The sequence below is a fragment of the Lepidothrix coronata genome, unplaced genomic scaffold (assembly GCF_001604755.1).
Source record: "Lepidothrix coronata isolate B3197 unplaced genomic scaffold, Lepidothrix_coronata-1.0 Scaffold58, whole genome shotgun sequence".
In the NCBI taxonomy this organism is placed as follows: domain Eukaryota; kingdom Metazoa; phylum Chordata; class Aves; order Passeriformes; family Pipridae; genus Lepidothrix; species Lepidothrix coronata.
In genome coordinates this window covers 3734741-3750835 of record NW_016690238.1, presented here as the reverse complement: position 1 = coordinate 3750835, position 16095 = coordinate 3734741, and the positions used below count along the sequence as shown (strand labels likewise).

The 16095-nt window shown below is 44.1% G+C and overlaps 1 protein-coding gene across 2 annotated transcripts in view; it reads left to right on the top strand.

The window, feature by feature from the left end:
- The window catches only part of USP3 (ubiquitin specific peptidase 3), a 43468-nt gene that overhangs the window by 23728 nt on the left and 3645 nt on the right, over positions 1 to 16095 (top strand). For both annotated transcript variants that reach the window (XM_017816957.1, XM_017816958.1), the window contains exons 4-14: positions 997 to 1080; positions 2762 to 2843; positions 4599 to 4681; positions 5543 to 5656; positions 6291 to 6404; positions 10456 to 10602; positions 12428 to 12534; positions 12703 to 12783; positions 13662 to 13780; positions 13927 to 14040; positions 14150 to 14217. In XM_017816957.1, coding sequence (XP_017672446.1) covers positions 997 to 1080; positions 2762 to 2843; positions 4599 to 4681; positions 5543 to 5656; positions 6291 to 6404; positions 10456 to 10602; positions 12428 to 12534; positions 12703 to 12783; positions 13662 to 13780; positions 13927 to 14040; positions 14150 to 14217 — 1113 coding nt within the window. The remainder of the gene's footprint in view (positions 1 to 996; positions 1081 to 2761; positions 2844 to 4598; positions 4682 to 5542; positions 5657 to 6290; positions 6405 to 10455; positions 10603 to 12427; positions 12535 to 12702; positions 12784 to 13661; positions 13781 to 13926; positions 14041 to 14149; positions 14218 to 16095) is intronic.

Sequence of the window (16095 nt, the reverse complement as noted above, 5' to 3'; positions counted from 1 at the left end):
GTGACAGTTTGCTGTGCTGTTCCTTTATTTCTTCAGTGTGGTGTGGGCACTGGGACTTCACGTGTCAGGAAAACAGTGAAATAAGGTGTGGGGTTTTTTTTCAGACCCTCCCTCGCCCTTTTAGAAATGTCTGTAACCTTGGCCTTTTTGCACTGTGTGAGGTGTTACAGCCCACGGTTTGAATAATAAATTATAATGAATGTTTTTGCTTCTTGGGAAATGCGAGTTCCTTGTTACAGGATTGTAGACTTTTGTAACCCTTGCAGTTTTGATTTGGCTTCACTTTACATTTGCTTTGAGGGATCAGCTTTGCTCTGTTTTTCAGCTCAGTTACTTACTTTTGCACACTTACCCTGAAAAAGCTCAAAATACTGCCTTAAGTTTTGTCCTAAGAGTTTCTGTATAAAAACTAATGAACCATTGATGTTTGTGGTTAAAGCACGAGGTGGAAGTTGCCACAGACTGCTGGCCCAACTCTGGAAAAATTCCCATGATCTCTTAGTTCATCTTCCCTAGTCTTGTTCCATAGCACAGACTTGGATATTGCGTGTGTATCTGTTGAGCACCTCAGGTTTCAATGATGGGTTTACAATGTTAAAGTAGTTAAAAAGTCAATAAAACCTTTTGTATTCTGTTTACTGGATGTCAGTTTGGATGTCAGTTGATCTTTTCTGATGAATTGATACTGATGCTGCTTTTGGTCACAGTGAGTGTTTGTTGAACAGGAATTCTGCCTCGAGACAGGCAGTACCTCATGCTTCTGATTTCTCCTAAAGAACTGAACTGGAAGAAAAGCTGTGCAGTAAGGTAGTGCCTGTACCGTCTTTTGCTGGAGGGTAGTTTCTGGAGGGAACCAGCCTCGCTGTGTAGGTGTTGTGCTCCCCAGTCCCCCTCATAATCTCTCCTGGATCACTTCAGTGCTTCCCACACACAGGCTGGTGTGGTTTGAACTTCCCCGAGGTGCTTTGCACTTTCTCATGAATGTTTTTCTTGCAGTTATCGCTGTGATGATTTTGTAGTCAACGATACCAAGCTGGGCCTGGTACAGAAGGTCAGGGAGCACCTACAGAACTTGGAAAAGTAAGTAGTTTGTTTGCATCCAGACTGCTTTGGGTGGACTTGTAATACTGGTATTTCTGTTTTACATGAGCATATGTACCTAATACATATGTTTTGGTCCTCCTGTGTGTGTGACACTGTGTATGTTTGAATAACCTTTTCATCACTGAGAAGCAGGAGGTGCAGAACAAATGGATTTGGCTGATCTCATGTGTCTTTATACAGTAAATCTTGCAGAAGCAACATGTGATGAATCAGGAATTTAGATATCAATTAACTTTCTTCCCAGCTAGACAATAATTGCCGTCTTTTTCCATTTAAATGGGAGAGATTTTTCAGAACAGAACAGAAATAGTTCTGTCAAAAAAACAGTTTTTTTAATCAGAGAAATTGAAGTGAAAATGCGGGTGGAAGTAGTCTTCATATTAATTATATAGTTTGGGTTGCAAACAAAAAGATTAGGAAGGGTTATGAACTTGGAGTTGTACAGAAGAGACGTTTTTGCCTTTGCCTTTGTCTTGTGCTGTTCCACTGAAACATAGCTATTATGACCTGGGTGATGTAGGTGCTGTGACCAGTGCTAGAGGGCAAATAGTGTTTGCACAGTTTGCTTGAAAATCTTCTCTATTGCTGAGTGGAATTACCTGTGAATTCAGTGCTTTCAAATCCATTTGAATGCTCCAGAGCTCAAATAGGACTCTTGCTAAGAAATGGCTGTGATTTTGGGAAGTGTCTGGATCCTCCCTGAGTTAATTGTCACTTACTTGGTAGGCAGTACTAATATTTTCATTCTTTTCCACTGTCTTTTGATGACCTTCTCAGGTGTATAATGAGATGTAAGGATGTTAAAGCATAATGAGAAGGGCACATTAGTATTTTGGAAATGTCTGGGAGGTAAATGACACTGTGGAGGCTTCTGTTCTGTGTAATGACAGTTTTTGAATGTTTGGAGGGCTTTCTAAGGAAAAAAAACCCAACCAAAACAACAACAAAACAAAACAAACAAACAAACAAAACAAAAACAATTAAAAAAACCCCAAACACACAAAAAACACCCAAAAATCCGACCAAAACAACCAAACTAAAGCTTGGAACAAGTTATGGTTTCACTGTTAGATGGCAGAGAAATCATCAACTGGTATAATTGAGGGGTCAGTAATTTCCAGTGATGTGCAAGAAAGTAAGCAATTGTTCTTGTAACTCAGTGTTGCACAAATGTTATAACCTCATGTATTTTTATTTAAGGGAGAGAAGTCAGCTGTAACACAGAAGTGCTAACATTCCCGGTATTTTGGATTTTTGGTAACTTAACTTTTTCCTGGTTTTTTTGAAGTTGTCTTTCTCAGGGCCTAGGTGATTTTTCTGACAGAAGTATTTTATGGAAAATTCTGTATTAATTATTTATTTGATTAAGGAAAAAGATCAATATTTAGGTGACGAGTAGCCTGCTAATAAGGCCACTCTTGACTCTTCTGTCATGTGGATAATGTGCTGCAGTGGGGCCTGGGGCTGCACTGAGGGAGCTGCAGCCTATTTTAAGGCTCTGAAGAGCATGTGTTGCAGTTGGGAGGCTGTTTGCTGTCGGTGACAACTGATGGCAGATGGAATCACTGCGTTAAACACGAGGATCTTATCTGCTGCCCATTTCACACAGGACTTTGGTTTTATAGCAAATAACCTCTTTTTAATTACTTTCCAACAGTTCAGCCTTTACATCAGACAGACATAGGAAAAGAAAACTATTGGAAAACTCATCTCTGAACAGCAAGTTATTAAAAGTAAATGTAAGTATGATGGATTCAGTACAGTGAGTTTAAGGGGTTTTTAGAAGCCTGTTGGGGATTATAGTTGGCCTAGACTTGAAATACTTACAGTCACCCAAATTCTGCACTTTGTCTGTCTTGTCTTCTAATCACACACCTAGAAGAGCCCCTTCACATAAAAACATGTTTGATACTCTGCTACATTTCTGTTGACCCAGACTAAGAGATTCCCTGGGTTTCATTTTAATTTTTTTGCCCCCAAGTGCAGAAGGCGAAGAAGCAGGTACACTCTTTTGGGAGGGGGGGATAAGAGTAAGTGTTGGCAAAAAGTATAAAATAGTAATTTTTTTTTTGTATTTGGCAGCAATGGCACCAAAGGGAGCTGCAGCAAAAGCTGCCTTCAGCCATGGAATAATTAACTGATAACAAAGAGAAGCTGCTCTTGAGAGGAGTGTGAATGGAAATGGTGGGGTGGGAGCAAAACAGTCAGTTGCTGTTTTGCAAAGTCTGGAGGGATTTAGTTACTTTAAAAAATGCAGTACCTACGGTCAGTTTAGGGTTCCCTGGATGTGCTGTCTCTGCTTCCTGTACTGCAGGGACTAAGGAAGCCTGGGAGAAACACTTGGGATTCTTGCTGTGTGTCAGGAAAACTCCAAGCCAGTCAGAACCAGAAGAAAAATTCTAGGCAGCATTTAGATACAGAGAAGACAGAATTAGAAAGCATGAACTAAATGCTGCTTTCATTCTTAGTCTGTGCTGTTTTCTCAGTTTTGTTAATACTGAATATTGCCCGTGACAACAGATTATCTTTTCACTGTTGGCATGTGGGATCCTTATCTTAGAAAAGGTGGGGCACTGCTGGGCATTGATGCTGTACTGTGTCCCTCTGGGCAGGAGTGAGAGAAGAATATGCTGAGGACACTCTGGTGTTTGCACTGTGATGTACAACTACTAAAAGATAGTCTAGCTTTTAAACTGCGTGAGAACAATGAAGAATGCCCCCAAATGTGATGAGCTTTCAGTGGGGTATTTTGTAGACAATGGAGCATGTCCAAGTGTTGCAGATTCAAGAATCATAAATGCAACATTGCCCAAGTTTCTCCTCCCTCCTCCCTGCCCACCCTGAAGATTATTTGACAAAAACCAAGCTCATCTGTGGCTAACATTGTTCTGGACTGTAAATAGTGTGTATTTTGCTTCTCTTTGTTCAACACATTGCTTTTTCTTTGCACAGTCTAATGACTCTTGCTTTCTCAGATAAATGCTATTGTCTTGTCTTTTTAAAACCCTCCTGGCCACCACAAAGCCCCACTGAGACTCAGACTAGTGCTGATGACTTAAAATCAACCTGGAGGCAGCCACACTGCGTGTTACACATGGGAAATGGATGAGGATTGGTGTTTTCATTTTTTAAAGGCACTGAAGGGAAACTGCCATCCAGTTCTCACCGAACATTATCGGAGTGTGAATATTGAACATATATACACACAAATCCTTGGCAGTAAGAGCCTGTGATTAACTCTGTATTGTCCTATTCTAGATTTACTTGCACAGGGAAAGGTGTAGTGTAGTTTTCTGTTGACAAGAGTGAGTAAGAAACAGGTTTCATGTCAAGATGGAGCTTCAAGGTAGTTTGAGCTGGTGAGGTTGCTTTGTGTTTAAAACTGCACTCAGGGTAGTTGGTTATTGTTCAGATGTGTGCTGGTACAACAGTAATGGCTCTGGGGGGGGAAAGTGGGGTAAGTCTGTCTTTAACTCCCCTGTTCTCCTTTCCAGGGAAGCACCACTGCCCTTTGTGCCACAGGCCTCCGGAACCTGGGGAACACGTGTTTCATGAACGCAATCCTCCAGTCACTCAGGTACCCCTAGGGCTGTGCCCACCCCTCTGGGAGAGGGGCTGGGTGCTGCAGCATTAGGCAAGTGACTTTGGCAAGTTACCACTGGACAAAAGCATCCCTGGATCTGCAGGAACGGGGAGGGTGGGTACCATAAAGTCGTGTTCTGCAGCACGAGGCGTGTCCTGGGATGCAGCATTCCAGAGGAAACCCATCTGCAATGCCTGCCATGGCCTCAGCAGAACAGGAGGCTGCCCTTCCCTGCTGAGGCTTTTGAAATACGTTGGTGTTTATGGTCTCTGTGAAAGCAGAGACAGTCTTTGAGGATGGGTTTCGTGGAAGTGGGCAGGAGAACTGTTAGACTCGTTCATTGCTGCCAGGACCAGCTGTCCTTGTGCTTTGCTGAATTTGCCTCCTTCACTGGGAGGCTGAGTTGGGCTGTAGCAGAGCTCATCAGTCTCCACTCTCCATCATTCAGGGTTCCCTGGCAGGAGCTGAGGCACACGTGTCCCGTGTTCCATCACTGGGGCTGTGGTGGCAGAGGTCAGGATTGAGAGGTGGTAGGAGACATGGAGTTAACCTTCTCAGCAGTGCAGTCTGGGTTGTTAGGAGATGGTATCTCAGTCTGTTATGGTATCTCAGTCAAAGCAGAGCCAAAATGTAATTGTTTTAGGTAGCTGGGATGACAGTGATGTTTACAGATCTGCTCAGTTAGTTACAGAAGATGAGTGTTTGCTACAGTATTTCTTGTGTCCTGAACTGCTCCTGATTGCTATCCTTTATGTAGTTGTGTTTCTGCATTTCAAAGAACAGGCTCCAGAATACATAATATTGCCTTTTTTGTCTGCCCTTTAAGGATTCCATTCATATTTCCTTTTTTCCTAGTAACATTCAGCAGTTTTGCTGTTACTTCAAAGAGTTGCCTGCGGTGGAGCTGAGGAATGGGAAGACGGCGGGGCGGCGAACTTACCACACCAGGAGCCAGGGGGACAACAATGTGTAAGCTCTGTGTGCTCAGTAGGCTGAGCTGGACAGGAAACAGCCTGGGCAGTACAGCCACCACACACCTGTGATGTTGCACAGTTCACAGGGATCACAGTCACAGGAAAATAGTTGTCCCTGCACAGAAAGAAACTTGTATCCCTGGCAGTTGCTGTTGCAGGTGTGGTGCTGCAGGGAGCTCTGGAGTGTAACTGCTCTTCAGTAACGTTCAGAAGTGCTGGTTAGATGTATTCCAGACATTGTGCTACTTCATTCCAGCTAAAATATGGTCATGGGGATGTGACTGCAAGTCAGCATACTGCTACTACTACAAAAAAAAATAATTAGAAGTGATTCACAATCTGTGGCTTGTTAGAGCAAGTGTTAAGGGAGTGATGTTAGCAGAGTCTGCACTAAAATGGCAAAAGGTGGAGAGATTTCCAGGGGAGTACTAAACTTCTGAAATGTAGTTTTCCTGACCAGTGTGTCTCTCCAACATTATGAGTAGGAATTTGGACATAAAATCTTTGAAGGCACTGGAAAGGGTATTTACGCAGTCATTCCAGTCTTAACCAAGCTAATGTTTGATACTTGTTACCATTGAGTGAGTAAACCTCTAAACATTAAACACCAGCTTTTATTTTCTTTCCAGTTCATTGGTGGAAGAATTCAGAAAGACACTCTGTGCTTTATGGCAAGGAAGCCAAACTGCATTTAGTCCGGAGTCTTTATTTTACGTCGTTTGGAAAATAATGCCAAATTTTAGGTAAGTTTTGTAAAAACAAACAAACAAAAACAAAACCAAAAAAACCCACACCAAAACTCAATATTCTTGATTGCAAACTTGTATTGCTGGTGTCCTACTCTAAAATGGGCTGCATCTGCTTTGAAGAGGGTCTTTGCTTTGATCTCTAGTTTTGTGTCCCATCAGTAGTGCTTGCTTTTCTTCCTGCCCTTCTACCACGTGCTACATGTAGCAGTGTCAGAGAGGACAAACGTTTCAAATAAGAAATAGTAGTAGTTGTACCTTTGAGCCAGTGCTCCAAAGGGTGAAAGAATCAAGATAATGACTGGTAGGTAAGTGCCAAGTGCACGGGGTTGACAGAACCCAGCTTGGCTGCAATAAGAAAGTGATGTAGTCAGATTAAAAAAGATACAGCACCCTACAGGCCTAAATGCAAACATACTGGCTGAAACTTCCTTGATTCTCTCAAAATACTGTAGTTATTAGCTGGACATGAAGTGAGGGCTATAAGAGAAGAATCTTGTGCATAAAATAGGTGTTTTGTGCCCATACTGACAAAACAGACAGTAAAAAGAAAGGGGAAAGGTTACCAAAGTAAATCGAAGTATCGTTCCTCTCCAAGGTCTCCCTGTCCTGGCCCCTGAACCTCTTTCAAAGGAGCACTGAAACCTGTTAGGATATATTGTGATGAAGGTAAGTTGCTCCATGTTCTCGGGTAGTAAAGATGTTCTGTTCTCTGTTGTATCTCCAGCAGTGCTGAAAAGATGCTGTGAACAAACCTGCTCAGCGAGTAACCCGAGTAACACAGATCTGTTTATTCTGTTCTTCACACTCCCAATTATGTTTCACTTGCCTTATGAGAATCAAGGAAGTTTATTACCAGTAGTTGCAAGCAGTGACCAAAACATTATAGGCAAACAAACATCATCCATTATGTCCATGACCAGTTTCCCTGTATTACAGTCTTCACCATAATTGTTGTTAGAGTAAGTGAGGAACCAGTTCATTAAAGTTCCTCAAGCAAATTTTCAGCACTGTGGGTTCTATCACAGCTTTTAAAAAAAAAAGTGCTGTTTGTTGGGGTTCTCCCCTTTTTTTCCCCCAGTTTTCTGGGAGCATGTCCATGATAAATGGATAAGGGAACTCATAAAATCAAATTGGAGAATAGAGTCAGGTGCTTAGTAGGTCCCCACTTCCACATGATCCAGAGGGAAACTCTGAATTTGTTCAGTGCTTAATTGCACCTTGTAAAAGCTAATGATGCTGGAATTCCAGTTCTACCTTGTGCACTTCTTGGGAGATTGGGAGAAGCCAGAAAAAGCCAGTAGCACGTTAGCAGCAAACCAGCCACTTTGGCATGTGCTTTGAAGCCTGGAGTGAAGGGGCAGGGGGAGGAAACAGTGAGAAGTGTGGCTGAGTTGTTTTAGGCCCAAGAGATTTCAGCTGTCAGAGGCACAGGGTGCTGCTGCCCTCCGTGCCCCTCTGTGTCCTACTGCACAGGGAGTAGTTTGCATTTGTAGTTACTGCAGGCACAGCTGCAGTGCCTCTGGGCTCTCCTGCTGCTGTGCAGGTCCTGCTCCTTGGCTGCTGCTGTACTGTGTGCCAGGGTAGCTCTGGAGCCTCCTGCCGAGCTGCAAGATGTGTGTTTTGCTGCTTTACTGCTGTATAAATAGTCTGCTCTGTTTTCCTGGTAACTGTTCCTGTTTATATCCTCTCCTCTTGCCAGTGGGGGAAAAAGAATGTTGAAGGGGGGCTTGAGTTGAGTTGCTCCAGGTGGATGGAGATGAGTTTTGTTACACAAGCAAACTGTCAGAGAAACTGTGCTTTTTGATGAAGGGCTTTAAGATCACAGTTAATTTTAAACAGTGCATTGTCCATATCATCATGTCCTTTTAAAGATCTGTAATCTGTACTTAGGCTTTTTAGCAAATCCAAAGAATTTTCCATCTATAATTAGCATACTTGTGTACAAGTATAAATACATGCACCAGGAGCACTGCCAGCCATGTGGAATGATTCCAAAGGTTTATTTCTTCAAACTTGTTGTAGAGCAAGTGTGCCACGTACTTCAGAGATCTTTTTTGAGGAATTTAGGGTCCAAAATGTGTCTGAAGCAAAGACTTTTTCCATAAATTTAATCTTCAGCTGTTTAATGTGGTTGGTTATATGTTTACTGAAGATATCTGTGTTCAGTAAACTAAGCAAATCCTGCGTTACCTCAGCAACTTCAAAACTGTTCAGAATTAACATGCAGCTTTGAAGAATTCTGTTTTACTTCTTTGTTTCAACAAATGTATAATTATTTTGCAACTTTGGGAGAGTGAGTCCTGGTTTTGGCTGTACAGGCCTGTGGCCTGCTGAAGCACAACAGTGTTCCTGTGTGCCAGTTTTTCTCTTGTAAAAGTTAGGCAGTGCTGCCCATGTTTCTCAGGGTGCTGTAAGGTCTACATGCAGTCTCACTGATTTATTTTAAAGCTGCTAGTTTGGAAGAACACATTGCTGTAATCCTGCAAGGTGAAAAGGCTTTATTTCATTTGCCTGCTGTCACCTCCTAGCAGTACTTCCATAGGGCATATCTGTGGCCTTCCCTGAGCACATCAGCCTCACATTGCACAGGCTCTGTCCTCGTTTCTCTCCAGCTCTGGCTACCCTGCCATGAGTATCACAGACATTTTTCTCTCCCCTGAGCACTGGCATAAAAAACCCATTTGTTTTTCTCTCCCAGACATTCCTGCGTGACAGTTACTGCCAATACTTAGGTGGAGTAGTGAGGTGGAAGAGGGGCAGGGGAGGCCTGATAAAACAGCCTAAAAGAGTGGACAAGAGGAAGAGGGAAAGCCAGCTCCTGCTCTGCAGGGATTTTGGTAGCTTGGCCTACAATGCCTTGCCCATAATTATGTCAGTGTTGCACAAAGCTTTCACTGTTTCTATGTATGCTTTCCTGCTTTGTCTCAGTGTACAGCTTCGTGGCAAATGAACAGCAGTTGTTTGTTGAATTTGATGCATGATTTAGCTTAAATAACTGTAAAGGCACATTTTCCCCTGATGGCTTCTCTGTTCTCCTCCATAAGTTTTGTTAGTGGTGAGATCATGGTGGTGGAACAGCATTGCTGCTGAGGACAGGGCACATCTGAGGCTGGAGCCCCATCCTCCCAATTCCAAATGCTGAAGAGATGCTCTGAATGCCCAACCCTTACCTCCCTCTCCCAGCAAACAGTGTGAGTTATGCAGGGGAGGTGTGTAATTCTGAGCATGGCTATAGAGCCCACCATAGAAAAATGGTGCTCTTGCCCTAATAATTTCAGATTTCATAGTGTTACTGAAAGATGCATATGGAAAACAAACCCAGAGATCAAATTCCTGCCTTTGGTGGGGAGGGGAACAAACAGGCAAGCAAACACTTGGCCTTGCCAGAGTGAGGGGGATCAGTGGCTGAATGAAAACTGCTCACAAATACTGACTGAATCCCACATGAACAGTACATTTAGTGGTGCCTTTCTTTTGAATCTTGCCAGCTTTGAGAGTACAATATATTGACCATAATTTGTGGCACATTCAAAACAGGGAGAAACAGTGCAGTGTGTGAGTGGGGCTCATATGAATCAAATATATGAACCAAATACAGTCAGTGACAAAGCAAATGGAGGGGAAGTCACTGTTAGCATCCTGTACTTCTATTAAGGTGATACAGTGCTGGGTGCTGCTGGCACGGGCCGGGCTGGGTGAGGCCGGTTGACACGGCCTAATGTGTGATGATAACCCAAGTCCTGAGCAAAGGGTGGGTGTCTGCTCCTCCTATCCAAAATGCATATTCTTAAATGTTTCCCCATCCTCACAAAGAGATGAGCAGAGAGCGTGAGCTGCAAAGGACCAGAATCACTTGGTTTGTGTGGACATTGCTGTGCTTTCCAAAGGCTGCTTGGAAAACTTTCTCGGTACGAACACGTGTGTAAAGTCTGCTCAGTATGATTAAACCACCACAGGGCTTTTCCTGCCCCTGGTGCTGTGTGTCACCCCCAGAGCAGCCTGGCTATTTTGTGATCTTGTTGCTGTTGTTCCCTTCTCTGCCCAGGGGGTACCAGCAGCAGGATGCCCACGAGTTCATGCGTTACCTTTTGGACCACCTACACCTGGAGCTCCAGGGCGGCTTCAACGGCGTCTCGCGCTCCGTAATTCTGCAAGAGAATTCCAACCTGTCTGCCAGCAACAAATGTTGCATGTAAGGAGGGGCTTTTAATTTCTTCCAAGCCTTAATGCCTCTGTACATGGGGTGGCCCTGAAATTTCGAATCAGGGTTCCTCGTTTTGAGTTTTCTTCGGTGCCTCTGTAATGTTGAGTTGCAAAGCTGCAGGTTATGAAGGGTGAGCATCTGTAGGATCTGTGTCCCTTCAAAAGGAAGTGTCCTCAATCAGCAGCTTTCAGAGGTGTGAGTGAGCACACAGGCTGAGTTGTTAAGACATTTCAATAATAAGGATGATGGATGCCCTGCATGTTACAGGAGCAAAAAAAGATGGCCAAGCGTTTGGATATTTGACTTGTCAGCAAACCTGTTGGATTAAGGACTGAGCAATGCAGTCACAGTTTGAAGTCAGTTTTCCTGCACATGATCTTGCTGTATTTGCATATCACTTGACAGCTGCTGGTTTTTTTCTGGGTAATTTTGATTTTCATGTTACTGTGTACCTGGAAACAGAGGGGTCATTTTTGTGTTTCACTCCTCAAAATACTGTTTTCTCTGAATTCTGTCCCAGCTGTGTTTTCTCTCAGATTCAAACTGTCACAGAGAGAAAATCTTTTAATTTGCTTCAGGAAGGAACCTTAAGTCAGTTCAGCCTGAACATTTGGTCCTTGATCTCCTGCATAAAACTTGAGTGAGTTTTCCCTTCCTATACTGGTTGGGACACAGTAAGCAGGCCTGAGAGAGGCAGGATTTTATAGGTGCTTCATTAGGCAAAGCCTGGAGTTCAGACTGTGCTCTTCACTGCATTTATGTTGTGTTACTGATGCTTAAAAACCCCACAAAAGAATCCTAAAATGTCTGTAGAATTGACATGTGTTTGAAAACACTGAAAGCATTTTGGATGTCCAAATCCAGGGAGCATTTAAACTTTGTTTCACCTGTTTACTCTAAATTTGCCTTGAAGAGTGGCTGTGGAGATGGAGGATGAGGTGGAGTCAGCTGTGTTCTGTTGAGGGCAAAGTAAGGTCACACCCACTTGAACACCTACAGTAAAGTAATAAATGTGCTGCAGACGCTCTCTCCTTGTGCACCAGCGTGTTTGAGGAGCCTTTTCCTCCTGCTCAGGCAGCTTTCAAATGAACTGTAAGGGTGTAGGTGGGGTGCAGGTCAGGAACACAGGTTTCTGCAGGCCTGTAGTGTCAGATCTACCAGCACAAACCAGCAAGTTCAGGAGTTGTATAATAATGTAACTTAAATTTTGTTTGGGTTTTTTTAAATTGGATTATGAGAAGCAGGCCCATTACATAACCTGCTAAAAAAATGAAGTGGGAGATAGTGAAAGCTTAGAGAACAGTGATTGTTTATCATGTCTTAATGCAACTTGAGCTGTCTCTGGTAGTGAAGTGCAGAAATGTGCTCTAAGAATTCAGAAGTACTTGTAACAAAGAGTGTCACATTAAACCAAAAATATGCTTGACCTATCTAGGAGGGAAGAAATTTTGTTTCAGATACAGCTTTAATTACAGTGTTAAAATACTGTACCCGTCAGGTACAGCTCCACTAGAGAAATGCAACCAGCTGGAATATTGCACCCCTGAAAGTCTGAGCATCTGCTTAGAGCACACACAGTTCACCCTTTCTTTAGGTACAAGATGAAGCAGGAGTAGTGTAGCCACTACATACCTGTTGTGTAGCCACTGAATGGCTGCAGTGAGCAGTTCTGGGTGAGTGACCTGCTGGGTGGGTGCCCCCCGTCCCTGCTGCCAGCCCAGCCCAGCAGTGGGAGGTGTAAACATGTACCAGGCACTGGAGATTGAGCTCAGACATTGTGACTGACTGTACCTCTCTGATGTGGTTTGTCTAGAAATGGAGCATCTACTGTTGTCACAGCCATTTTTGGAGGCATTCTTCAAAATGAAGTCAACTGCCTAATATGTGGGACTGAATCTAGAAAGTTTGACCCATTCCTAGGTAAGGTGCCTCTTGCTTTCAAAATACCACGTGACCGAGGGCAGAAAATTAATCTGGGGCCTGATATATTTAAATGTCACGTGAGTGAACTGGAGTTTCAGCCTGGAAAGACCGGGCATTGTTTTATTCACATTTTATTCATTCGTGTTTTAATCTTTGCTTTTCTAGACCTTTCACTAGATATTCCAAGTCAGTTCAGAAACAAACGTTCTAAAAACCAAGAAAGTGGACCAATGTGCACACTACGAGGTAAGGGAGCCTGGGCAGGGGAGGCATCACCAGGGCTAGCAGTGTCCTCAGGGGAGCAGGCTGTCACCTGGCTGGCACTTGGTGCCCTCTCATTTTCCAAGATTCTGTGGTAGGAGGTGCCAGAATAATTTTCCATGAAGGCCTTACCCCCAGTCACCGTGTCCTGACATAGTGCTCTAATGAACTGGGGCCCAGAAGTGCTTCAGGGGGGATTCCAGCAGAGGTTTTTCTCTGTAGTCAGAGTATTTCTAATGTACCTCAGTCTTTCCACCCAATTCACCTGCTTTGTTGCCCATGGGCATTGCCAAGGCTCAGCAGCATGAGCCCTTGCCCACAGGAGGGGTGGCTCTTGGGGGTTCTGCTTGTTAAACAACAAAAGCAGTCCAGCAGCCTGGGCAGCAGTGCTCTTACTGCCATTTTACAGCATGGTAGTTTTTACAGATCTGTCAATATACTTGCTGCAGATTGTGAAATACTAATATTGCCTCTGTTCACTTAGTGTCTAAAGCCAAACCACCTTTAAAAGTTGAACATGCTTCTTTAGGAAGTCAGTTAGCTTTCTTTGAAACCAGCTGTGCTTAATGTTGGGCAGAAGTTTGTTTGAAAAATGGAGATTTTTGTGAATGCCTTTTTTTTTTTTCCTCTTAAACTACTTATACCTGTTTTCAGGAACATGTTACAATGTGGCATTGTATTAAAACACTTCAGTACACAGGTGTTTGCTGCACAAGTGGATATAACTAGAGTGACTGCAGCACATGCTCACCTGTATTGCTGTATTTGTTGTAATTCATGTCACAAAAATGGCATGATGTCATCTCGAATCAGGTTTCTTCGTGTGGTTGTGTTCAGGTTTTTTGTACCTTGCTCTTTTTCAGACTGTCTTCGCAGTTTTACAGACCTGGAAGAACTTGATGAGACGGAACTGTATATGTGTCACAAGTGCAAAAAGAAACAGAAGTCCACCAAAAAATTCTGGATTCAGAAACTACCAAAGGTTTGTTATAAGCACGACAAGTAACGGTGTGACAATAATGCCGAGAGAAATCAGCCAGCACCTGACCCTCCCCAGGCTGCTGCAGGTGCCTGGCACTGAGTTCATCCCTTCCTCTGACCCAGCCTTCCCTCCCCTGTGCCCTGCAGGTGCTATGCTTACACTTGAAACGCTTTCACTGGACAGCATATCTGAGAAACAAGGTCGATACATATGTTGAGTTCCCCTTACGAGGCCTAGACATGAAATGCTACTTGTTAGAGGTAAGAAGGCTCAGCAGCACTCCCTGCAGAATTTTGTTCCGTGACGTTTATTACAAATTGCAGTAGGTGCTCTTGAGATTTGAAGAGTTTTCTGTTTTTCCAACCACAGCCTGAAAACAGTGGCCCAGAAAGTTGCCTGTATGATCTCGTGGCTGTGGTTGTGCATCATGGCTCAGGGTGAGTACATGGAGCTGTGTTGGCACAGACCTTCTCCCACTTGAGTACCTGCAGAGTTAATGAAGGGTGTTCTGTCCCTAGAGAATGTATTTTAACTGCTGGAAATAAGCAGTAATTTATGAACTGGCATGGAACTAAATTTAGATTACCTTCAGATAGATCTGTACAGTTACTCCTGTGAATGCCCACAGGCAGTTCCTGGGGTTAATGACTAGAAGTGTGAGATGGAATGAAAACAGCCTAGTTCCTCTAGGAATGGAAAGCCCTGAACCAAGAGAATGAATTCAGAACCCTCATGTTGAAATTCTTAGTACAACCAGAAAGTGCATGTGCACTTGGGCTAAAGAAGGGGGTGTGTGTTGAGATGGGCACTGTGAAAGCAGTTACCCACTATTACCTGTGCTCCCCACAGTCCTGCCCCAGGGCTGGCTAGTGGTCATATTTCAAAGTTAAATTGGTGGGTGTTTTTTAACTTTTCCCAGCCCTGACAGCTCTGTTGAGAGTAAGAGTAGTAGGGACAAGACAACTGTTTATCCTGAGAGAAACTTGTCCTTGTTTAGGCAGTCACTCTCTGGGGGTGACCTGTGAAAGGAGTTTCCTTAAAGAAATTAAACTGTATCAAAACCTTGCTGATATCCAAATTGAAGTCTCAGTTCTGTCCAGAAAGCCCCTCCCTTTACCTTCTCTAGAGGAAGGGTCTGAACTCTTGGATTTGACTACTAAGGGCAGCCCATGTAGTGACACAGAGCATCTGCCTGGTGCTTCAGACTCGTAGGAAAACTATATGGACAGCAAAGGAAACCTGACAAGTTTTCTTCCTGATATTCCGGGAATAGTTTTGTTGTGACTGCTTTTGATTATATTTAAGCAATATGAGTGTCTCTAGTCTGAAATGGGGAAGATTTCTGAAAATAGACCACAGTGATAATTTTATAGCTAATGCTTGAATAACAAATAATGGACTTGATTTGTACCTAAGCAAATATGGAAGTTCAGTGTTGCAGAAAGCCTTGCACAAAAGTTATGGATTTTTATATAAAAACCCCTTTAAACTCCCCCCAGTAAAAAAGTGATTATTTTATTTAATATAAAACTTTAACTTGGAGAACTTGGAGCTGCACAGCTCAAGCAGGGAAGCACCTTCCCAACTGCTGTGGGGGCTGTCAATGCCTGGTTCCTGGCACTGTCTCAGCCCTGGCAGACAGGATCAGGGTGAGGAGCTGTGTGTGACTGTGTCTCTCTGGCAGGGTGAGGAGCAGTGTGTGACTGTCTCTGGCAGGGTGAGGTGCAGTGTGTGACTGTCCCCCCGGCAGGGTGAGGAGCTGTGTGTGACTGTGTCTCTGGCAGGGTGAGGAGCAGTGTGTGACTGTCTCTGGCAGGGTGAGGGGCTCTGTGTGACTGTCTCTGGCAGGGTGAGGGGCTCTGTGTGACTGTGTCTCTGGCAGGGTGAGGAGCAGTGTGTGACTGTGTCTCTGGCAGGGTGAGGAGCAGTGTGTGACTGTCTCTGGCAGGGTGAGGAGCAGTGTGTGACTGTCTCTGGCAGGGTGAGGTGCAGTGTGTGACCATGTCTCTCTGGCAGGGTGGGCTCTGTGTGACTGTGTCTCTCTGGCAGGGTGAGGTGCAGTGTGTGACTGTCTCTGGCAGGGTGAGGTGCAGTGTGTGACTGTCTCTGGCAGGGTGAGGGGCTCTGTGTGACTGTGTCCTGGCAGGGTGAGGGGCTCTGTGTGACTGTCTCTGGCAGGGTGAGGAGCTGTGTGTGACCGTGTCTCTCTGGCAGGGTGAGTTGCTGTGTGACCGTGTCTCTCTGGCAGGGTGAGTTGCTGTGTGACCGTGTCTCTCTGGCAGGGTGAGTTGCTGTGTGTGACTGTGTCCCCTGGC